The sequence below is a fragment of the Ictidomys tridecemlineatus genome, chromosome 5 (genome assembly GCF_052094955.1).
Source record: "Ictidomys tridecemlineatus isolate mIctTri1 chromosome 5, mIctTri1.hap1, whole genome shotgun sequence".
NCBI lineage: Eukaryota > Metazoa > Chordata > Mammalia > Rodentia > Sciuridae > Ictidomys > Ictidomys tridecemlineatus.
This window is the reverse complement of record NC_135481.1, coordinates 175941182-175965008: the sequence shown is the minus strand read 5'-3', so window position 1 is coordinate 175965008 and position 23827 is coordinate 175941182. Positions and strand designations below refer to the sequence as shown.

General features: G+C 51.1%; 1 protein-coding gene across 3 annotated transcripts in view; it reads right to left on the bottom strand.

Annotated features, from left to right (window-relative positions):
- Hck (HCK proto-oncogene, Src family tyrosine kinase) overlaps positions 1-23827 on the bottom strand; it is a 40713-nt gene that overhangs the window by 6394 nt on the left and 10492 nt on the right. Inside the window, exons 2-10 of one of the 3 annotated variants that reach the window (XM_040274948.2) lie at positions 16538-16655; positions 13515-13554; positions 13156-13258; positions 12452-12550; positions 10879-10982; positions 7579-7728; positions 6754-6906; positions 5267-5446; positions 3819-3895 (exon numbers count right to left, since the gene is read on the bottom strand). In XM_040274948.2, coding sequence (XP_040130882.2) covers positions 3819-3895; positions 5267-5446; positions 6754-6906; positions 7579-7728; positions 10879-10982; positions 12452-12550; positions 13156-13258; positions 13515-13554; positions 16538-16655 — 1024 coding nt within the window. The remainder of the gene's footprint in view (positions 1-3818; positions 3896-5266; positions 5447-6753; positions 6907-7578; positions 7729-10878; positions 10983-12451; positions 12551-13155; positions 13259-13514; positions 13555-16537; positions 16656-23827) is intronic. The other 2 variants (XM_013356469.3, XM_040274949.2) reach the window with 2 other exon arrangements.

The following is a 23827-nucleotide window of genomic DNA, read 5'->3' as shown; positions in this document are numbered from 1 at the left end:
AAGAACATCTGAGCCAGCACCCCCCTCTTGTCAGAAGGGTTCTGGGCTCAGACTGGCATTTCTCTGCGTATCCACCCAGGCTGGGGGATCCTTAAGGCCTGTTCAATTTGGGGGATTTCTCTAGAATCACAAAACTTCCAGAGAGCATTTGAAATGTCCTCAAGGAAAAAGCAATGCGATGATTTCTCCAGGAGAAGATTCATTTATTCATTCAACAACAATCTACGGAGTGTCTTATGGGTGCCAGACGGTGAGTTGGGCTCCTGACGATGGTGATAAGTACCAGAAGGGACAGAGAAGACAGGGTCACAGGACAGGAAGTATTGAGGGCTTGTTGGGTGGTCAGGAAAGTTGGTTGGAGGAGGTGAATTTTTAGCAAAGATCAGAATGATGACAATAAAAAAAGTGTGTCAAATAAGAATATTCCAGGCAGAAATACCAGGTGCAAAGGCCTGGAGGCAGGGATGAGGTGGGTGTTTGTGGAACAGTGGAAGAGCACAGAGGCCAGGGAGGATGAGCCGAAGATTGGGAGAACTGAAGTTGAAAGGGAGACCACCAGTTCCGAACAGCCTTTAGTCCAGGAGAGGAAGTTGGATTTTATTCTGATGGCGAAGGGAGATATTAGACTTTGAGCAGCAGTGTGTGTGATTTTTTTCATTTTTTAAAATTGGTGTATTATAGTTGTGGATAATGATAGGATCTGTTGTTACATATTGGCACATGCACACAATGTTACAATATAAGTTGGCCAATATAGTTGCATGATTTGACGCACATTTTGTGTGTGTGTGTGTGTGTGTGTGTGTGTGTGTGTGTGATAGATTGAACCCAGGGGCACTTAACCACTGAGCCACATCCCCAGCCCTTTCAAATTTCATTTTGAGACAGGGTCTCGCTAAATTGTTCAGGGCCTCACTAAATTGCTGAAGCTGGCTTTGAACTTGCCATCCTCCTGCCTTTGCCTCCTGAGCACTGGGATTACAGGCCTGCACCACCGCACCCACCTTGATGCAGATTTTTAGACTGTTGTAGCTGCCCAGTGAATAACAGACCATGTGGAGGGTGCATTCACGGTAGGTGCCCAGGAAGCCTCTGATAGACACACGTTTGTGTCTTAAAGACATTTTTCCTCTAAGAGTTTGGATAGAAAATGCTTAAGATTAATCCTCAGATACCCAGGAAATAACACAATTTACAAACTGGCCTCTGGTCCCTTAAAGCTGGGAATCACCACGATCCCTGTTTTACAGAAGGGACACCCAGCAGGAAAATACTGAATGTCAGCCTCAAACCCAGGTTAAAGAATCCTAATCTACTGCCCCTAAAATACACTGCCTCTAAATAACCCTAGAAAGCCGGAGCTCTGGAGGGCTGCATGAGCACAATTGGATGAGGCCCTTTGGGAAGGTAGAGGGCGAGGGGTTTGACCAGACAGACCAAGGCCAGGCCAAGGGCTCAAGGGCTGAGGTGAGCGGGTGGTGCACCTGCACGACATGGACAGCAGGGGGCACCCGAGGCAGCGGGAACTGAGGTCTGGATTTGGGAACAAAAACTTGAGGGTTTCTGATTTTCTTTGGAGTGGGAGGTGTGGGGAATGGGGAGTGGGGGAATTTCTAAGAGGACGAACCATCAGCAAGAGTTATTAGGCTAATGGCAGGTATTAGGCGGGCTCAGAGTCCTCCTCATTGACTCCACCTGACCTTTTGGTCTAGTACTTTCTATGGTGCAGTCAAAAGGCTGGTAGTCTCCATTTTTTAGTACCCACTGGCTGACATCACTTCATGCTTCTGCCTCACTTTTCTATAAAGGGAGACAATAACAGTACCTGCCTCCAGGAGGTCATGTGAAGGTTAATTCTCTAAGCCTACATTCAAGGGCTTAGGATCGGGTCTGCCAGACTATTCTCTTTGACCATGGCTATTCATGCTCCCAGTTCTCAGAGAGGTTAAGCACCTTGCTCAAAGCTGCACAGGCAGAGATGGGATCAAGGCGATCAATGCAAAACCCTAAGCCCATTTGCTTACAGATCATTTCTTCGAGGCACTGGAACTTGGGTTTGCTTCCAAGAGCATCAGGGAGTCACGGAATTGGAGCTGGACCAATTGGAAAGGATATGCTAGCCTGGGGCTCGTCAAGCTGAATCCTACGGATACCTCCAGGTTGTCTGGGCATCAGGGGAGGAAAGAAGGGCCATGTATGAGGCTCCTCCCTGCTTGCTTCCACCAGAGCAGCTTTTTTGCCTTATAATTTTATATATTTAACTACTGTATGGAACTTCATTTGACTACGCTGGGTGCAGTGGCGCACACATGTAATCCCAGCCACTCAGGAAGCTGAGGCAGGAGGATCACAGATTTAGAGCCAACCTCAGGAACTTAGTGAGGTCCTAAGCAATTTAGCAAGACCCTGTCTCTAAAGAAAAAATTTAAAAGGGCTGGGGATGTGGTTCAGCGGTAAAGTGCCCCTGGGTTCCATCCCTGGTACCAAACCAAACCAAACAAAAACTTCATTCCACTAACAGAGCTGTGGCTAAACAATGTTGTCAAACTTGGCAACCACCGTTGTGGTCCAATTCCCTTATTGGACAAAGGAAAAACTGAGACCCAGAGTGGTTTCTAGTTCAACAGCCAGTTGTAATGGGACTGGGCACCCTCCTGCTGCAGCATCTGCTTCTCTAGGCCTGGAGGTAAAAACCAGGTCCCCAGGAAGGCTCTTTCCTGTCCCTGGGCTCAGAGTCACCTCTACTTCTGGAAGTACTGAGGCCTAGAACCTCTTTCCTCACTTTGCTTTGTTTTCCCATCTGTGAAACAGGGAGAGTAGCTTTTGTCAGTCTGTGCCCTACCCAGCAAGGTTTCTGCTACTTGATGGTTATAATTTAGCAACAGACCAACTGTTGTTTCCCAGATGTTAAGGGCATCTCAGTGAAAATACCAGGCCTCGATTTCCATATACCCTTGGTTTCCAGGTTCTGAAAACAAAGCCTTTTGTTAGACCTTGTCAGTGCACTTGGGGTCCTTGATATTTGCATATGCAAATGAGTTCTGCCCTGGAAAGTCTCCAGAAAGCCCAGCCCCAGGTCCAGCTGCTTCTTTGTTTCCCCTTTGGGCGTTTGTTTCCTTTGTCTAGAACACCCTGCCCTTCCTCTGCCTCAGTAGAACTTGTCTTTCACAACAGCCTCGAGGCTGCTTCCTCTGGGAAGCCCTCTCTGATTGCTCCTGGACCAGGCTGACTGCTTGGCTGTGCAATCCCCCAGCCCCTTGTCCTCCTGGTTTTCCCACAGATAGCAAAGACCATGGGACAAGGTAGAAGGGACAAACACCCAGGCTGGGGAAGATGCACACATACTTTTATTTTGTTTATTTATTTTTATGTGGTGCTGAGGGTCGAACCCAGTGCCTTCCACATGCGAGGTGAGCACTCTACCACTGAGCCACAACCCCAGCCCCTGAAGGTGGATTTTTTTTTTATACTGGGCAGTTAATAACTATTACTTTTTTTTTTTTTTTGTATCAGGGATTGAACTCAGGGGTGCTTAAGCACTGAGCCAAATCTCCAGCCTTTTAAAAAATATATTTTATTTAAAGGCAGGGTCTCACTGAGTTGCTTAGGGCCTTACAAAGTTGTTGAGGCTGGCTTTGAATTTGAGATCCTCCTGCCCCAGCCTCCTGAGCCACTGGGATTACAGGGGCGCGCCACCACAGTTGCTAACCATTGCGTTTTGTTCACGCTCTGAACACAGTATGTGTTCAATAACTACTTATTGAATCAATAACTGTATTCCTGTCCCTTTCCTCACAGCCTCACCATGAGGCTCTTACCTGGGCTGAGAAGTCGATGAGTTTTGGCAAGGGCTGCTTGCTGCCTTCTCCACTTTTCAAAAAGTCCAGCAGGCTTCCTGCATTGGGGAGGGAAGAGGGACATTTACTATTCTTATTATTTAGTGGATGGTTAAAATATTTTTATTGCAATAGTTTTTTTTTTTTTTTTTGGTGGAGGTACCAGGGATTGAACTCAGGGGCACTCAATCCCTGAGCCACCTCCCCAGCCCTATTTTGAATTTTATTTAGACACAAGGTCTCACTGAGTTGCTTAGCACCTCGCTTTAGCTGAGGCTGGCTTTGAACTCACAATCCTCCTGCCTCAGCCTCCTGAGCCACTGGGATTATAGGCGTGCGCTACCACGCCCGTTTTTTTTTTTTTTTAAAACTGGGACTCACTATGTTGCCCAGACTGGTTTGGAATTCCTGGGCTAAGAGCTCTTCCTGCCCCAGCCTCTTGAGCAGCTGGGACTAGAGGTGCTCATCCCCATGTCTGGCCACAGCAATGGGTTTACGTATTTATTTGCAGTACTTGCGATTGAACCCAGGGTCTTGCACACCTGGGCAGGCGCCCTACCACTGAGCCCCAGCCTCAGCCGGAGCATGGATTTTATAAACGCACTTGCTTACCACGCCTCTCTTTTGAGGACTAGAACCTGAGTTTTTCTGAAAGGACTTTCTGGTTGCCAGAGGGGCCCTCTGGTTGAGACGACCCTCTGAGCCTGGGCACCTGGGGTCGGGTTTGATAAACAAACTGGCATAATTGTTTATTTAGAAAATGGAGTTTTGTGATTTCAAAGCACAAACAGGTTGTGTAAAACGTTTCTGTTGGGCTGGGGCTGGGGCTCAAGTGGTAGTACGCTTGCCTGGCATGCATGAGGCACTGGGTTTGATCCTTAGCACCACATAAAAAGTAAAATAAAGATGTTGTGTCCACCTAAAACTAAAAAATAAATATTAAAAAAATTTTTTTAAAAAAAAGTTTTTGTTGACCCTCAAATGGGCAGGGATGGAAAATGGTCATGAAACGGCGACCTAAGAAACATCCCTGGGAAACGCTGAATTGTCACAAGGTGGGGTGGCCTCCAGCTGATTTTGTTCTGCTCTTTTCTCCACAGCACGGGGGGGGGGGGGGGGGGGGGGGGGGGGGAGGGCAGCGACGGGGGCTGAGGAGGAAAGAAGTCACCCTGGTCTCTGAGGCTCACGGTGAGCCCACCAGGGACCCACATGCCTCTCGCCTCATTGCTCAGGGAATTCCGGCCACGTCCCTCTCCCGGTGGCCCAGGTTCTCCCTTTCCCGCGGTGACCCCATGATCCAGGAGGGCTGGCTGGCTGGTGCCCGCCGCTTGTTGTCAGGACTCCTGGCCACACGTGCAGCCACCTTCGCCTCTGCGGTTCCCAGAATGGGCGGCAGCTGGCAGCCCCGCCCCCGGCCCCAGCAGGTGCACCTTTGGCCATGAACTCCGTGACGATGAAGATGGGCTCCTGGGTGACCACCGCGTGCAGCTTCACCAGCTTGTCATGCTGCAGCGTCTTCATCAGGTTGGCCTCGGCCAGGAAGGCCTCCACCGACATACTCCCCGGCTTCATCGTCTTCACCGCCACCTTGGTGTGCTTGTTGTAGGTGGCTGAAGGGGGACACGGAGCAGGGAAGGTGGTTGGAACCCACCGGCCTTCCCTCATCCTTGGTAGACCAACTGCAGACCAGCCTCCTCCAGAAAGTCTTTCCTGCCCTCCCAGCCGTTAGACAGGGAGGGAGGGCACAGCTTTGGGCTCAGACAGGTATGGGCTAGAAGGCTGGTTTGCTGCTTCCCTGCTGTGTGTACTGGGGCAAGTCACTTAACCTCTCTGAGCTGTGGTTTCCTCATCTGCAAAGTGGAAATGATAACCATTCTTTCTGAGGGGCTGTCACAAGATTAAAAAATGATCCCCAAACACCACTTAAATTACCACACCCCGCCGTACATCTCACCTCAATCTTAACACTGTTCTTGAGATAAACTGCAGACTTGATGCACCTTGATGTGGCGGGCCCACCTCTCCAGCCCGGCCCTCTACCACACTTACTCTTGCTGCCTATACATGAATCACCCTGAGTGCCACTCAGTCCCTTGAGCACTGCCCCTATCCCACCCCAGGGTCTCAGACCCTGCTTGTTGATTTCCTGATCGCTTTGGTCTCCTCTAGGCCTTGGCTTCAGGAAGCTCTAGCGCAGATCTGGGGCCTCCTAGAGGGAGGGTCTGGGGCCGCTCTACTCTGATCCGTCCCACGTTCCTCTCCATATTTCCCTTTTGCCTCATTCTTCTGATTCAGTGCCTGAAATACGCTCAATAAATGTTCTTGAAGTGTGTGGCTCTTCCGCTGACTGTACCCAGAGGAACCGATGGCCTCTCCGCGGCTGTCTGCACCCCTGCGGGAGCGAGCGCGGTGGAGAATCCGCACAGTGGGGCGCACGGGGGCGCTGGGCCAAGAGTCGTGTCCACCCCACGGCCCGAAGACAGCGGGGGCGGAATGTGCCTTTCCTCGCACACAGTGTCTGCCGAGCTGCTGGGCACAGGACAGGGGCTCAGAACAGCTTGTCCTTGGTGCCAGCCCTGAGCTCACCTGGAAGGTCCAAGCTCGGTTCCCCACTGTTCCCCTTCACCATCCCCAGGGGCCTCTGGGTCCGTGAACCCAAATGGCAGACCGTCTCCACCAGGGGACTCCTCATCTAGGTCTCCCACTTCCCCTAGGGGAGCTTCCGATCCCAGCAGGCTGGACCAGAGGCAGATCAGCGCGGGGACCCTGTGGACCGCAGGGGCATTTGGTTCGCCATCAGAGGAATCCCCCTTATGACTCTGGTTCAAATCCCGGTCCCTGGGCTGGGGAGTTCCTGGAAGCCGACGTACTGACCCCTCGGGCCCTCCCTCTGGAGCTGTGGTCTCTGGGTCCTTACCCATCCAGACTTCCCCAAACTGCCCAGCGCCCAGCTTCTTCTCCAGCTCCAGGGACTCCCGAGGGATCTCCCAGGCGTCTTTCTCCCACGGCTTCTGGGGCTTGGGGGACACACAGGGCACTGACAGCTTCTGGCAGAGCCCATCCTTCCCCTCTGGAATAGAGTCCCCGGGTCAGTGGAGGACAGCAAGCTCCGAGCCTGCCGTAGCTTCCCCTCAGAGGCCTCCTGGCAGTGTTCTGGCCGATGTCCCACCTGCCTGTCACCAACAGAGATGTCCCCCAGAGAGCAGAGCAGGGCAGGATGCCACTTTTACACCTCTCCCACCACTTGCCCAGCATGCCCAAGGCTTCAGGAGAATCCAAAGCAACCGTTTTTCTGGGGAGGGTCAGAAAGTGCACCCAGAGGGATTCCAGGGACAGGCCCATTGTGGTGGGACGTCTGAAGGCTGGGGGTGCAGCTCAGAGGCAGAGCATCTGCCCAGCGTGAGTGAGGCCCAGGCTTCCACCCCAGCCCCACAAAGCAAAACAAATAAAACAGAAGTGTTGCGGGCGAGGTGGTGCACGCCTGTCATCCCAGCAGCTCAGGAGGCTGAGGCAGGAGGATCTCCAGTTCAAAGCCAGCCTCAGCAAAAGCGAGGAGCTAAGCAACTCAGTGAGACCCTGTCTCTAAATAAAATACAAAACAGGGCTGGGGCTCAGTGGTCGAGGTCCCTGGGTTCCATCCCCAGTACCCCTTCCCCCCAAAAAACCCCACAAAGATGTTGAAAAGTAAAGACCAAGGGGTGTGGGCTCTGCAGGGCAGCCTATGGCCTGAGGCCTGACTCACTCTTATAGTGGGCCACCAGATCCTGCAGGTTGCTGAAGGTGCTCCTCGGGGAAATGTAGAAGCCCCCGTTGTCCAGGGTCCGGATCTTATAGTGCTTCACCGTGTCTCCTTGGTGGGGCTCGTAGTCTCGCACCGACAGAGAGTAGCTCCCTGCAATGGCCAGAGAGAAACCCCTCAGGACGGCCGGCACCTCCAGGACCTGCCATCTCCGGTCTGCACCCGACACCCTTTCTCGACACCTCCGCAAAGCCGCTACTGACTCCACCCTGGCACCCGGGCAGGAGCACAAGAGGGCAGAGTGGGCTGTGGCATCATGCTTCCGGGTTCTCACCCTGGTTCTGCCATGTCCAGCCGTGACACTTTGGGCACGAGGAGACTGTATCGACTCTCTGTGCCTCAGTTTCCTCAGTTGTGAAATGGGAACACACCTCCCTCCCTCATCGCACTGCTTGGCCATCAAAAGAAGGGATGCTTGTAAAGTACTCAGAACAAACACTCCGTAAATGGTCCCTGTCATCATCACCGTCAGTATTTATGGTATTTATCTACCACTTACATCAGTCTATGAAACAAAAAGTCAAGACGTGCCGGGTACAGTAGTGCACCCCAGGAAACCCAGCAGCTCGGGAGGCTGAGGCAGGAGGATCGTGAGTTCAAATCCAGTCTCAGCAACTTAGCAAGGCCATAAGCAACTCAGTGAGACCCTAACTCTAAATAAAATATTAAAATGGCTAGGGCGTGTGGCTCGGTGGTTAAGTGCCACTGGATTCAATCCCTGGTACCAAAAAACAAAAAACAACAAGCCAGACTATGCAGAAACAAACAAATAAAAGGACAAATCACACACAAGATCCGATTACTGACATGTGACCACGCGGTGGCAGGCTAGGCTGAGCAGGGGTCCCCAAGATGTTCATACCTGGAACCTGGGAACAGGCCACCTTACATGGTAAAGGGGACTTTACACTCAGGATCTGGAGCCAGGGCCATTATCCTGGACTATCCAGGGAGCCCCAGGGTAAGCACAGGTCCCGAGCAGGGGGGCTGAGAAGGTCAAGGTCAGCAGCAGGAGGTGTGAAGGTGGAGATAACGGGTTGGAGAGACATCAGGAAGGACCAAGAACCAGGGAATGCTGGTGGCTTCCAGAGCCAGGCAGGGAGAGCCTCCAGGAGGGACCAGCCTGCTGACACCTGTCCTGAATCCAGTGAGGTCAGACTTCTGACCCCGGGAACTGTAACAAGTTTACGAGGGTCTGAGCCACTGAGTCTGTGACAGCAACATGGGAACCTGCTGCACTGTGATCACCTGGACCAGAAACACACAAGTCTCGGAGTCCATGACCACGGTCTGCCATCTGCGAGCTGGTGCCCTCATCTTCCACCTTCCTCACAGGATTGGGGGAAGTTTGTTTTGGATCGATCTTTATTTTTGGAGGTGTTGGGGATCGAAACCAGTGCCTTGTGCATGCTAAGGCAGGCACCTGCCACTGAGCCCAGCCCAGCTCAACTGTTGAATGACTAACTGCTGACCGTACATGCCGGGAGCTGTTCTAAGCACCCTGTACAAATAGACAATGAATGAAAAGGAATAATATGTATTATAATGAATTCTAATTATATTAATGACATTATTTACAATCATGAATAACCCCATGAGGTAGAGGTTTTATAATATTACCAGCCTTGATTTATAGATGAAGAGATTGGGGCCCAGAGGGGTGAATAATTCCCCTAAAGCCACACAGCTGGTAAGTGGCATGGCCAGGATTCAAACCCAAGCAACTGGCTCCCTCTTAGTCACTCTGTCCCAGTCCAGATGAGGCTGGCTTGACTCCTGCTCCATGGGGTGGGAAGAATCCCCAAAGCCAGCAGAATGGTATTCGGGGGCCTCGTGCTGCAGGTTTTGTTATGGTGGCTCAGCCGTCATGCCCCTGCCGTGGAGGCTGTGAGGGCTGGACAAGGGTTGCGCTCCTGCCCCCACCGGCCTGTGAGACTCTGTTTGATTGCTCTGTCCCTGTCTGCAGCATGGACCAGCCCAGTCCCCAAGCTGTCCTGGGCACACCAGAGAGGAGAGCTGCTGGGCCACAGGAAGCCTGGTCTTTCTTTTGGTCTCTGTTCATTTCCCCCTGGGGCCTCGACGGGGGCTTATTGGGTGGGAGACAGTAAACAATCTCTGACCTGAAACACTGACCGTGAGTGACACTGTCCTAGTCACAGGGGTCCAGTTGGTCACACTGATGCTTTGATCAATGTTCCCAGAAGGGTTTGCTTTAGGGTCCCGCGAGGTCCCACTTTCTACAACTCGCTTGGTTTATGTGAATCAGCAGCACGGAAACCAAACTACAGAAGCTTAACGTAAAGTCGCCCATCCCCTGGGGAAAGCTAGCCTGTGAGGCCAGGTTGTCACACAAGGTTTTCAGGCATTGTTCCCGCCCTCCCATCACCACTGAGCAAGATGTCACCTTCAGGGTACAGGGACTTCAGGAGGCTGCTCCAGGCAACAGAACCTCCAAACACCTCCTCCAAGGAGCATTTCAGGCAGAGTCCAGAGGAGGCCGGCTTGGGTTTTCCCACGGCCTCACCCTACCCGGTTTCCTTATAGAGGGAGAAATTAGGCTTCTGGACGAGGTATATGGTGATTTACAAAATGATAATAAAAGCCAAGTTGGGCACAACGGCACACGCCTGTAATCCCAGCAACCCGGGAGGCTGAGGCAGGAGGATTGGAAGTTCAAAGCCAGCCTCAGCAACTTAGCAAGGCCCTAAATAACCTAGTGAGCCCTTGTCTCTAAGAAATATCAAAAGGGCTGAGGACAGAGCTCCGTGGTTAAGCACCCCTGGGTTCAATCCCTGGCTCAAATAAATAAACAAATAAAAGCTAGTAGCCAGATGTGATCGTTCACACCTATACTCCCAGTCTGTCGGGAGGGTGAGGCAGGAGGATCTCAAGTTCAAGACCAGCCAGGGCAACTTAGTGGACTGTCTCAAAATGAAAAATAGAGAGGGCTGGGGTGTGGCTCAGGGTAGAGGCCCCTGGGTTCTCCCTGGTACAGGGGGGAATACAAGCTAGAGAAGATCCAGTTCCCAGGTGTTGGCTGGATGGATCCGGAGCCAGCTGGGGGCCTGGCCTCCTGGGGCGCGACAGGGCACAGAGCTTGGACCCCGCCTGCAGAGGGCAGGAGAGAACCGGCTGCCTGGCCACCTGGATGGGTCGCTCCACCCTCCACGGAGCGCGCTCGGAGGGTGGGGTGAAGGCATCCCGCAGAAAGGCACGGGACAAGGTGGGGAGGGCCGGCGTCACCTTTTGTGGTCTCGCTGTCCCGGATCATGAAGGAGCCCAGCACGTTGCCGGGAGCCAGGAGGTGGCGCTCTGCGTCCTTCCGGCTGATGCCCTTGAAGAACCACCTGAGGGAAAGGGACGCAGAGGTGGTGAGCGGGGAGAGGTCTGTCCAGCTCACGCAGAGCCCCGGGGCCCCGCGGGGCTCAGTGGAGGACAACGGGAGGCTGCGGGCTGGCTTCCTGCAGCATCATTTGACTCTGAGATTTTGGAGAAAACAATCACCTTTTGATGTCCAAACAGATGTTTTGCCAGAGGCAAATCCAGATTGCTGAGACTGAAGCCTAGGGGACTTGGGGGAGGGACTTCAAAAAAATGAAGCGGTGTTACCAATGCAAAATGGTCTTTCCAGGGCCACTCAGTCGGAAAGACAGGGAGATGGATAGGAAGACCCAAACAGGGACAACTGTCCTAGCCAGCTGTGGACAAGCATCTTAATTTTGCAATTTCACAAGCACAGGTGACCCCGGGAGGCTCCCTCTCAGGGCCCTGGGGTCTGTGGAGTGAGGGCTTGAACCTTCCTAGCTTTCCTGTCAATCTTCCTCTGCGAATCCTGAAAATAAAGTCGGTATGAATTCCTAGGCTTGAACCTGAGATTGAAAAGAGTTTTATAATTGGGATCATACCCTAGGAACTTTTCTTCATTCTTCCTGAATATTTGGAATATTGGGTAGAAAAGTTCAAGTAGCCCCAGTTGAATCCATCCCCACCCTCACAGGGATGATAGGAAAAGCCGGGCACAGTGGTGCACGCCTGTCATCCCAGCAACTTGGGAGGCTGAGGGAGGAGGATAGTGAGTTCAAAGCCAGCCCCAGCGATTTAGCAAGGCCCTAAGCAACTCAGGGAGACCCTGTCTCTAAATAAAATGCAAAATAGGACTGAGAAGGTGGCTCAGTGGTTAGGCACCCTGGTTCAATCCCCGGTACCAAAAAAAAAAAAAGCCTCAGAACAGATGTCAGGTGGCCTTGGCTCTGCCACAAACCCTGTGTGACTTTAAGCCAGTTGTTTTCCTTCTCTGGGCCACTGTTTCCTCTGTTATCACCTGGGGAGAAAGATAGCTAGTATTCATTGAGCTCTTCTTATCCACCTAGCAACTCTATGGAATTATCACCTTTCTTATTCTGATTTTATAGACGAGGAAATTAAAAAACAGAGGGGCGGCCAACTTGTCTGGGATCTCAAAACTTGGAAATTGTAGAGGGGGTGTTCAAATCCAAGCAGTCTAAGTCGAGAGCACAAGTTCCAGCGCTTATCCTTGCAGGGAAGGTGCACAATGCACAGGTGAATAACCAAAGAAACAAGATCAGTTTTCTGTTAGCAGGAGGTGTTCTGTGGGGGATAAAAGAGGCTCACATGAGTGAGAGTTGCAGAGCGGACCCGCCTTAGATGGGTGGCCAGCGAAAGCCTCCCTGAGATCTGAAGGGTGAGAAGCCAGCCCAGCCAGGAGCTTGGGGAGAGCGTGCCAACAGGAGACAGTATGTGCAAAGGGCCTGAGGCAATCGCACTTCCTTCTGGAAGCAAGAAATGGGATACTTACTCCTCCGTCTCCAGGGAATTCACGCGGGCCACATAGTTGCTTGGGATGTAGCCCTCTTTCCTGGTGGCCAGAGATCGCGCCCTCCACCACTCCCCAGCCCTGAGGGACAAGAAAGACGGGGGAGTCAGGGAGCAGAGGGACCTTTCTCCAGTCCTTTCAGGTCACCCCAACTTGGCCTAGAGAGTCCCCCCCAGCCCCAGGAGGTCAATAGGGTGAAGAGGGCTGAGCCAAGATTGTCCTGAGCAACACGACACGATATGGACTCAGTCCCCACTGAGCGCGAGGCTCAAGCCTGTCCCTGACCCGTGGACTGGGTCTTTGCCCTGCTCGCCCTCACTGGCCCTGTAGCTGGCCCAAGGCAGGGCCTGGTGCCCATGGGGACTCACAGGGGCTCTGCTGGGCCCAGAGGGTGTGGCTGAGCAAGCCCTGCTCCCCCGTCGGCCCAGCACTGGCTGGTGCTCTCCCCACAGCTGAAGGGGATGGAGCCTGGGAACTCGGAGACCTCTGCCTGCTCCCCTCTGCCTGGGCTGCGCCATTGCTAGGTCCCCTTTATAGTGGCCCCCATCGGGGTGACAGCCACCCCTTCTGTCTCCTCTGTTGGGACCACAGCCGTCTACTCCTGAGCCAGCCTATCGGGCCTTCCCTGAAGACAAGGGTGGAATGCAGTACTGAGGTGGGCGAGCTGGGCACGGGGTGGCACTCACTCCTCCAGGACCACCATCTGGTCCCCCTTCTGGAAGCTGAGGTCTTCACGGTGGATGGCCTCGTAATCGTACAGGGCGACCACAACAGTGTCCTCAGAGCCTGCTGGAGGGAGAGGCACGGGAAGGTGAGGCTCCTGCCACGCGGCACGGTTCAGGGGTGGAGAGGGAACAGTGTTTTGCTCGTGTCCCTGGACAGTGTGACAGGAGCGCCAGGGCCTGGGCCAGAGTCTCAGGGCGCTTCAGGGGTGTTCCAGGATGTTTTTGACCCTCTGGGATTTTTGACTCAAACTGGACTGAGAACTTGACCTAACCCTCTCCATAGCACCCCACTCCACTGACCCCGGTTGCCAGATACTCACCCTCCACAAACCCTGGGGGGTTGCCATTGTAGTTAGGCCCCTGGAAGGAAGAAGAGAGAGAGGAAAATGAATCTGAGAATGTGCAAGAAGCCATGAAAGTTGTGTGTTTTAAAGAGGCTGGGTGTAGCTCAGGGGTACGGCCCTGGGTTCCATCCCCAGCTCCACAGGGGGGAAAAATGGATACCCATCCTATCCTAAGTCCTATGTGTTATGGGAGGAGGCCCAGAGAGGTCAGAGAACATGCCCAAGACCACACAGCACATCAGAGGCAGAGTCAACACAAAGAATCAGGTTTTTTGAGTTTAGGGCCTCTGCTTTGGACATACTTGGATTGACACTTCCTCTCCGTGTACATGAGGGAGTTGGTCCAGATCAGTGTTTTCCAATGTTTGAAGAAATTGTAGGTCCACTAATATTTCCCATGAACAAAAGACTCCATTATGTATGTGAAAAAAAATCTAAGTGTCCGTTCAAAGGGGATCTGCCACTCAGATGGTAGTGCTCTAAACATCTCTTAGAAGAGGAAGGTCAAGACTCATGACTATATAACTTGACCTCAGAGACACATCACTGGATTTAAAAAAAGCTAGTTCTACAGAATGATAAGTACAATACATATCCTCAATATTTTCCATGGCCTCACACTAGACGTGTGAGTATAAATTTATGCTAAAAGTTTTGCAAGGGTCCACTCCACACTGACGACCGCGGATCCCTCTGGGGGCTGGGGCATTTCAAGCGGGGTGGGGGGGAGCATGGGACAGTGAGTGCTGCAGCTCTAGCTGTCATCTGTGATTCTCTGTTTTCAAGGAGAGTATATTTGTCTGTCACATGTGTCATTAAACATTCGCTTGAAGAAATTAGGGAACACTGTGGAAGACACGATTTTGAGGAGGGTGGAGATTCACAAAGTTCATTACCAACATTCCCCAGACCTGCAGGGAAGGGCCCGTTTCTCCCTGTGTGTCCCAAACTGGTTTGACCTGGGAACCCACACGGTCCCCTGTAGCGGAGGAACAAGGAACCGCTGATAACTACAGTCCTTAAATCTGATGTTCAGAGAGGACAACCAGACGCTGGCGGGAGAAACCCTTTGCTTTTTGCTGGTGACAACTCAGAGGGTCTCTGAGAACCTGGGAATTGGAAGCCTTCAGCCCAGAAATGGCCCAGGGCCACACAGGTTAGAAGAGGAGCAGACCCGGGGGTGGGTGCCTTCGGGTTTGTGACCTGCGGTCCGCTCAGGGCATCACTAGCATCAGAAGCTCATATCATCTCAGGCTGTGTTAACAGAGGTCAAAGGTCAAAGAGAGGGGAGACTTCCATCAGTCTCCCTTTTCTAGAATTAGTCCTGTTGGAGGCATCTTGCTGAGGAAGGGCAGCAGGATGGGGAGAGGCCAGGAACTCGTGTCCTGAGGGATTTGGTTGTTTTCAATCTCTATGGGCTGTCCAGGGGCAAAGGCTAACGGGGAGGTTTGGGATCAAGAAGTAAGGGTTGGGCTGGGGCTGGGGCTCAGTGGTAGAGCCCTTGCCTCACATGCATGAAGCCTGGGTTCTATCCTCAGCATCACATAAAAATAAAGATATTGTGTCCGTCTACAACTAAAAAAATATTAAAATAAAAAAAAAAAGAAGAAGTAAGGGTTAATGGGAGCTGGGTGTGGTGGTGCACACCTGTAATCCCAGCAGCTCAGGAGGCTGAGGCAGGAGGATCACGAGTTCAAAGCCAGCCTCAGCAACTTAGTGAGGCGCTAAGCAACTCAGTGAGACCCTTCTCTAAATAAAATACAAAAAAGGGCTGGGGATGTGGCTCAGTGGTCAAGTGCCCCTGATTTTAATCCCTGGTAACCCCCCCCGCCTCCCCCCACCCCCCACCAAAGAAGTAAGGGTTATGGGGTAACAGGCCTCCGCTCAATGTGAAGAAGAACTCCCAGGGGGGCCACCCAGGAAGGCCCCCCACCTAGCTGGGCTTCCAGCTGCTGCCGAGTCCCCAGCCAACCTCAGCTGAGGACAGATGGAGGGGCACTGAGCGGAGAGAACCCCAGGTCTGAACGTTTCCCTGCTGCTTGGCCCTCTGGAGCCATTGAACTTCTTTGAGCCTTGGTCACCCTGGCTGTGACGCGGCCTAACTGCTGTCTCCGGGCTTTCCGTGAAGAATCGTGACATGGAGGCCGCTTACCTGAGCGCCCAGGCCCTGGCAGGTGCTCAACGAACAGGAACAATTAGATCATTACCCCTGCCGCGAGCCCAGCCACTGCCATCACAGCGTCAGTGTCTCACCACTGCTACGACTCTAGTGACCCTTTTCACCACCATCGCGGTCACCACTAGTATGGCTGCCACCGCTGTCCATCAACCGCACTGTCACCACCATGATGAGCATCCCCTTCCTTAGCATGGCTTCACCTAGGAGCCTACTCGGTGCAGACCAGTCCCGCCCACCCCTAGGGGAGGCCCCAGGCGAGCTGGCTGATCTCTGCGCCCAGCTGTACATGGGCAGGTACCGATGGCCACCTACAGCAGGCCTGTTGTGAGAACTCAGCGCGTTAATTCTGTAAAGCGCACAGGACAGCCTGGTCCACCGGAGACTGGACAGCAGGGAGTGGGCACCCCCTGCTAGCTTGGCTGCGCCTCTTATTCACTGTTGTGCCTGCTGCTGTGGCTGCTGCTGCGGCTGCTGTCGCACGCCCACCACCAGGTGTACTACGACTGCTACTGTATTCTTGCATGACACAGATGCTACCGTGACCGCCGCCACCACCGCTGCTCTAGGACTGGTCTGGTGGGGGTCACTGCTTTGCAGCCTCCAGGCTGGTGCGCCTCGGCTGGTTGTTGGAGTCACGCTGGTGGGCAAGGTGCTCTGTAGGACAGGGAAGGACGTCCTTGCCTGGGAAGTATCCGGAGAGGTATTCTGGAGAGCATGGGCACCGCCGATGGCTAGGCAGTGCCACCCCGTCCCCACCACACCCTGCACAGCCTGGGGAAGAGATGCAGTCGGGGGCCCGGCAGGCCCCGCCCCTACTCACCAACTTGATCGGGGTCGTGGGATCTGGCATGTACCCAGGGCTCTGCAGGTTGGTGCTGGACTCAGACTTGGAGGCCTTGCCTCTATTCCGGAGGAACTTGGACTTCACGCACCCCATCCTGCAGGCAGAAGGGAGCCCGGGTTGTCCAGAGCCCAGCAGGGGAGTCTGCTGGTGCTGCCTGACCTGGTCCAGTACCAGCGGGCTGTGGAGTTGACTCAGAGAATAAGTCAGGGGGACAATGGGAACACCACCGTGCGGGCAGCGGGGCGGGCAGTGGGTGGCGGGCGCTGCGGCCCCTGGTCAGAACGCCCAAGCTAACCCTCGGCACCTGGCTTCACTCACACCCACCTGTCACTCTCCTGTCACCCAAGCCAGTCTTCGCCAGCAAAATGGGAATAACAATAAAACCTGCTGGCAGGGGGTGGGAAGGACACGAAGACACACGGACAGAGAAACAGCAGCCTTGGGCTGAGGGACTAGAGTCAAGTAAAACTGGACCATTATTGTGCAATAAGTCACGAAGGTGAGGTCACATAACGTGGCTCCAATGATCCAGCTAAGCAGTAACCAAGGCATCATATCCCTGTGTCATTCTATATTTGGTTTAGGACCCTCCCTCCTGCCTTCTCCCTCCCTGGCTCCTCTCTCTCTCTCTCTGACTTAATTTTTCATTCATTCATTTACTCAATAAACATTTACTGAGTACTTTTCTAAGCCCTAAACAAATCGGGCAAATCCACATTCTTATGGAACTCAACTGAAGAACAGGAGACACAGTTAATAAACAAGTCAACAGTGAAGATAACACCATATTTAGTTGGTGGAATGAGAAGTAAAAAGAGAGCATGTCAGAGGGAACAACTGGACAGGGTCCTGTAGACAGTGTGGTCAGGGAAGGCCCCTCTTAGGAGGTGATATTGGACCTGGGGTCGGAATGACCCAGGAGCTAGTCATATGACACTCTTAGGGAATAGTGTGCCAGGCAGAGAGAATAGCAAGCAAGTGCAAAGGCCCTGAGGCTGGAATGTGTTTGGAAGAAGGCGGCTGTGAAAGCAGGTCAGTGCAGCTACAGCTCCAGGGCAGGGGAAAGGAGGCTCTGTGACAAGGCTGCCACATCTTCGGGTGGCCATGAGGAGTTTGGATTTTATTCAAAGGAAGGTCGGAAATGATGGCAGGTTTCTGGCAGGACAACCCTGGGGTACAATTTTTGCTTCAAATCTTCCCACTAATTGCTGGGTGAAGTATGGACTGGAGGGAGCCCCGTCGAAGACTGTGGTGGTCGACCAGCCCCGAGATGATGGCAGCGTGGTGCAGATGGTGGCTTTAAAAGGGGTAGGAAGTGGAAGGATTTAGGGAATGTTTTAGAAGTAGAGCTCACAGAAAATCTTTGCCCCCTGCACCTCAGGTACAGCATTAATCTCCAGGATATAAAGAATTCAAAAAACTTAACCCCCCTAAAACAAATATCCCAATCAAAAAACGGCAAAGGAACCAAACAGACACTTCACAGAAGAAGAAATATGATCAGTCAACAAATACATTTAAAAAATGTTCAACATCAATAGCAATTACAGAAATGCAAATTAAAACCACAAAGTAAAACTACAGAGATTTCATCTCACTCCAATTAGGATGGCAATTATCAAGAATACAAGCAAGAACAAATATTGGCGAGGATGTGGGGGAAAGGTTCACTCTCACACTGCTGGTGGGACTGCAAGTTGGTGCAACTACTTTGGAAAGCAGTTTGGAGATTCCTCAGGAAACCTGGAACGGAACCCTCATTTGACTCAGTCTCCCCACTCCTCGGTCTATATCCAAAAGACTTAAAAACAGCATACTACAGTGACACAGCCACATCAGGTGTTTATAGCAGCTCAATTCAAAACAGCTAAGCTATGGAACTAACCTACAGCCCCTTCAACAGATGAATGGATAAAGAAAATGTGGTACATGTACACAATGGAATATCACTCAGCCTTCAAGAAGAATGAAATTATGGCATTTGCTGGTCAATGGATGGAGCTGGAGACTATGTTAAGTGAAATAAACGAATCCCCCAAAACCAAAGGTCCAATGTTCTCTGGGATGCGAATGCTAACACACTGGCGGGGGCGGGTAAGAAGTCCACAGGATTAGACAAAGGGGAGTGAAGGGAAGGGAGGGGGGATGGGAGTAGGAAAGACAGTGGAATGAACCAGACCTAACGTTCCCAGGGTCATAAATGAACACATGACCAGGGCAACTCCACAGCAAGTACAACCACCAGAATGGGAAGTTACACTCCATGTGTGTATGCTACGTCCAAAGACATTTCACTGTCATGTATAACTAAAAAGAACAAGTCAAAAATTTTTAAAAAGAAGGAGAGCTCACAGACCTTTGCTGCTGTGTTAATTTAAGGATGCTTAAAAGAAAACACATTTGCCTGACTGGATTCAAAACTTACTGTAACAGCAGAGGGGCATTTCATTATTTTTTTCTCAAAATGGGTGCGCGTCTCTGCTGGGAAGCCAGCCCAGGAGAACCATAAGAGGAAGCTCTGCTTTCCCCATCTCTGCAAAACGGCAATTTCTTGTAAAGCGGCTAGAACTCGGTTGTCTATATCTTGTTAAAGTAAACACGGGTGCTGGGCGCGGTGGTGCAGGCCTGTAATCCCAGTGGCTCAGGAGGCTGAGGCAGGAGGATCGCAAGTTCAAAGCCAGCCTCAGCAACGTTGAGGGACCAATCAACTCAGTGAGACCCTGTCTCTAAATAAAATCCAAAATAGGGCTGGGGATGGGGCTCAGTGATGGAGTCCCCCTGGGTTCAATCCCTGGTACCAGAAAAAAAAAAATTTAAAAACACATGTTTGTAGCTTAAGAAAGAAAAATATCTGAATGTCCACACCGAGGAAAATCACTGTAAAAAATAAACAAATAAAAAGGAAAGATCCCTCTTTATTTCCCAGGATTTGTCTGGTGGGAAGTGGGAACGGTTTACCACTTAAGAGACATGAGCAGTTTTGGCTTCGTTTGGTGAATCAAAAAGGAACACATTCTGATTCCCGGAATGCTGGATCACTAATTTGAAAAATTATCCCAATTAATCACCATTTTATAAGGTACCCAAGTGCCCTTAGAACGGAAACCAACCTCTCTGTTTGATTTGTGACAAATAGGCACTGCAGTCCTGGGAGATGAAATAACATTCTTGTGTGGTTTATCACGGCATAAAATTATATCACATTTATTTCATCTGTTTTACTCGACAAAAGGGGATTCTGGGAAGAGCACTGCTGTGTGACGTGGGGCGGCTCCTCCCCGTCTCTGAGCGCCCACTGATCTGCCTCTGTGACATCAAGAGTCCAACCCACACATAACGAAAGCTTAACCCATGTCATTTTAGGGTACAGATTTACATAGTCATGATGGCCACAGGGTCCTGAGGGATGGGTCTCTCTGAAGGCCTTGTTTTCATTCACACCAAGGCCAACTCGGAGAAGGATGGTGGTTTCGGGGCTCAGGGGCTGGGGAGCACTGAATTGAGAAACCTTGGAAAGTCCCCATGCACGGTGGCACTAGAGACGCTTGCTCACCACGACCCCGTCTGCTGGCAGCCACCCACCGTGGCTTTGCGGGAGCTCGAAGCAGAGACTCCGAAGGGCTGAGGCACATCGGGCTGATTTTTGTAAAAAAGTGATATAATGCCAGGAGACAGATCTGTGTAAAATGTGACCGTCCCCCGAACCAGGAGAAACACGTCCACTGCCTGGTGTGCGGTGGGCATCAGAAACGTCCATTACCACGTCCCCCAGAAAAGTAGCGTGAGTCTCGTTTATGATTCAGTGCTTTCCACAGCCGTTTCTGTATGTAGGTATGTATTTATTCATGTATTAATTTTTGTGGCACTGGGGATTGAACCCCAGGATACTCTACCATGAGATACATCCCAGCCCTTTTTATTTTGAAACAGGGTCTCGCTAAGTGGCCCAGGCTGACCTTGAACTTGGGAACCTCCTGCCTCCATCTCCCAAGGTAGGATTACAGACGTGCGCCACTGTACCTGGCTTTTACATTTTTTATTCTCTCTTTATTTTTCGCCACATTGGGGGTTGAACCCAGCGCCTCACACTTGCTAGGCAAGTGCTGTCCCACTGAGCTACAGCCATATTTTTAAAAGTAAAAAGAAACAAGTTAGTTCATCTAAAAATGTATTTATTTTACACAATGTCTAAAATTCATTAGCATGCAATAAATTTAAAAATTATCAACGAGATATTTTATGTTGCTGTGGGTCTCACTATGTTGTCCAGGCTGGCCTTGAACCACCAGGCTCAAGCAATCCTCCTGCTTCAGCCTCCTGAGTAGCTGCAATTACAGGCCTATCACACTGACCCACATTCTTCTTTTGCACAAAGTGTTTTTTTTGGGGGGTGGGGGGTAAATAGGGATTGAACCCAGAGGCACTCTACCACGGAGCCAGCTCTTATTATTCTTTGTTTTTGAGACAGGGTCTCACAAAGTTTCTGAGGCTGGCCTCAAACTCACCATCCTCCTGCCTCAGCCTCCTGAGCCACAGGGATTACAGGCATGCACGACCAGGCCCAGTTTTGTACGGTCTTTAAATCCTAGTGTGAGTGTTACATTCAGTTACGCATCGGTACTTTTTAGGTGCTCTGTCACCATGGTCGGCTCAGGTCCGAGGCGGTGCAGGTACGGGCCATTCCCATCATTGCTGCACAGTCAGGGCTGACCTTCCTCTCATCTGGGTCCCTGATGCTGAGCTCAGCTCCCGCCTGGCACTGGCACACAGGGAACCAGTACACGCCCAGAGCACCGTGCCCTTTGCAATGGATAGTAAAAGTGTCAGGATGTGATTTCTTTCTTTCTTTTTTAAAATATAATATCTGCTCATTTAAAAAAATACTTATGCAGTGCTGAGGATCAAACCCAGTGCCTCACGTGTGCTAGGCGAGCGCTTCACCACTGAGCCACGACCCCAGTCCCCTGCCAGGATGTGATTTCTGTTGGGAAGAAAAGGGTGGATACACGGCGCTACACTCCAAAGCCACGTGTGAAGAAGCTGTTAGCAGAGACAGAAAATAGAATGATGGTCACCGGGGGCCAGGCCTGGGGCAGCGGGAGAGGGATGAGATGAGATGAAAACTTGCGGGGGTGGATGATGGCGATGCTTGTACAACGACGTGAATCCACTTACTGCCACGGAAGGTACCTTTAAAATGGTTTAGATGATAAATTTTATATTATATGTTTTTTTACCACAATAAAAAAGGGTGGGTACTGGAGATGTAGCTCAGTGGTAGAGCACTGGCCCAGCATGCACGAGGCTCTGGGTTCAAGCCCCAGTACAGAAGGGGGGCCTATAATAGACACTATAATAGGGAGTGGCAAAGATATGCATGCTGTTAGTATACTCATGCACATGGCCAAAGTTGTTAATCTACTTATTAGGTGATAAATACAATCTGCAAAACATATAATATAAACTCTTTGCTAACATGAATATATGTGTATATTAGCATGTTAATAGAAAAAAAACAATCTGAGGTTTTGAAGAACAGGGAGGTTTTGAATAGATAAAGATCTGGGGAAAGTCAAGAATGTGCAAAAAAAAAAAAAAAAAAAAACTTCCAAAAGGGATTTGAAAAAGCTTAAAATATTAACCAATATACAGAGCAATTCAAGACTCAAAGGAAACCAACATGGTGGCTCACGCCTGTAATCCCAGCAGCTAGGGAGGCTGAGACAGGAGGATCTCGAATTCAAAACCAGCCTCTGCAAAATCGAGGTTCCAAGCAATTCAGTGAGACCCTGTCTCTACTGTCTCTAAATAAAATGCAAAGTAGGGCTGGGGATGGGGCTCATTGGTTAAGTGCCCCTGGGTTCAATCCCTGGTATTAAAGGAAGGAAAAAAAAAAAAGGACTCAAAGGAACAATCATTGAACCGGAATCCTACACTTATCTCAGAGTTCCTTAGTAGCCAAGAAGAAAAAAAATGGAAATCTCTATATCATCACCTTAAGATCCTGGAAGCGCAGGAACTTAGCAGAGCAGATATCTTTTGAGCACTAAATTCCAAAGAACATTTATCGTGTCATGCTCACATAAAGGCCATTAAAAGGGAGACGGACACGCTCTCCCACTGTGAGTTGGCAGCAGAGTCTAATACTTGCTGACGAGGATTTCCCCAACATATGTCACTGACATTCAGGGGGGCCTGGGAACCATGGAAGGGGCGGGGTGGGGACAGGATGATGGACGAGGTTCACGCAGCTCAGGACCTCTGGCAGGGTGCCCTGTGACAGAGGGGCTTCAATTGAGCTTAGAAATGTCATAGAGCCAGGCACCGGGGTGTGGCCATGTGAGACCAGCAGTGTCAACCTCCCGAGGGAGATTGGAAACGCGGAGCTCAGGCCACACCTCCCAAACAGAGTGTCCCCCTCAGTCCCCGGTGACCTATGTGCACATTCTGGTTGGGAACGTCGGCCTAGTGAGCATCTTTGGCTCTGCGTCCTCATCATTCGCACTGGGGATTGAACCCAGGGGCACCTAACCACTGAGCCACATCCCCAGCCCTTTTTATATTTTATTTAGAGACAGGGCCTCACTAAGTTGCTGAGGCTGGCTCCAAACCTGTGATCCTCCTGCCTCGGAGGCTTCCCAAGCTGCTGGGATTAAAGGTGAATTTGGCATTCATCCCTCTCCTAATAGTGCCTGGATTTTCCTCTGGGAAAACAACCTTCTCCTTCTCAGGATAGGAGATGTGGCGGGACTAACCCCACTCTGGCCTTTAGGAACAGAGAACCCTGTATCCCCTGTTGATCTACAGACAAATTTGTGATCCTTACGGAGGCATTCAGAGTCTTCCCTGGGCATGTTGCTGAAAAATTAGGAAAAAGGCAGTCTTTGTAAATCATGATGCAGGAACTTGGGGCTCTTGGGAATCATCTTGATATCATGAAGAGAGAAGTTGCTTTAAAGTGAAACAACTACAGAGGACAACAGAACTGAGGGACAGAGACAGTGATTCCTGATGGTAAGCTTGAGCACCTGGACACAGCTATACCTGAAGGTTATAAACCCCAGGATTTTTCTTCTTCATGAGCAAATTAAATTCTCATTTTTGCCTAAACCCATTTGATTCAAGTTTCTGCCACATGCACTCAAATAGTCTTCACTGATTCTTGCCTATTCCTGGGTTACATGCTAGATTAAACCAACCAGGAGCGAAGCCTAGAAGATGTATGGTGCTGCGGCAAATTCTTTTTGCATGATAAAATTGGATACC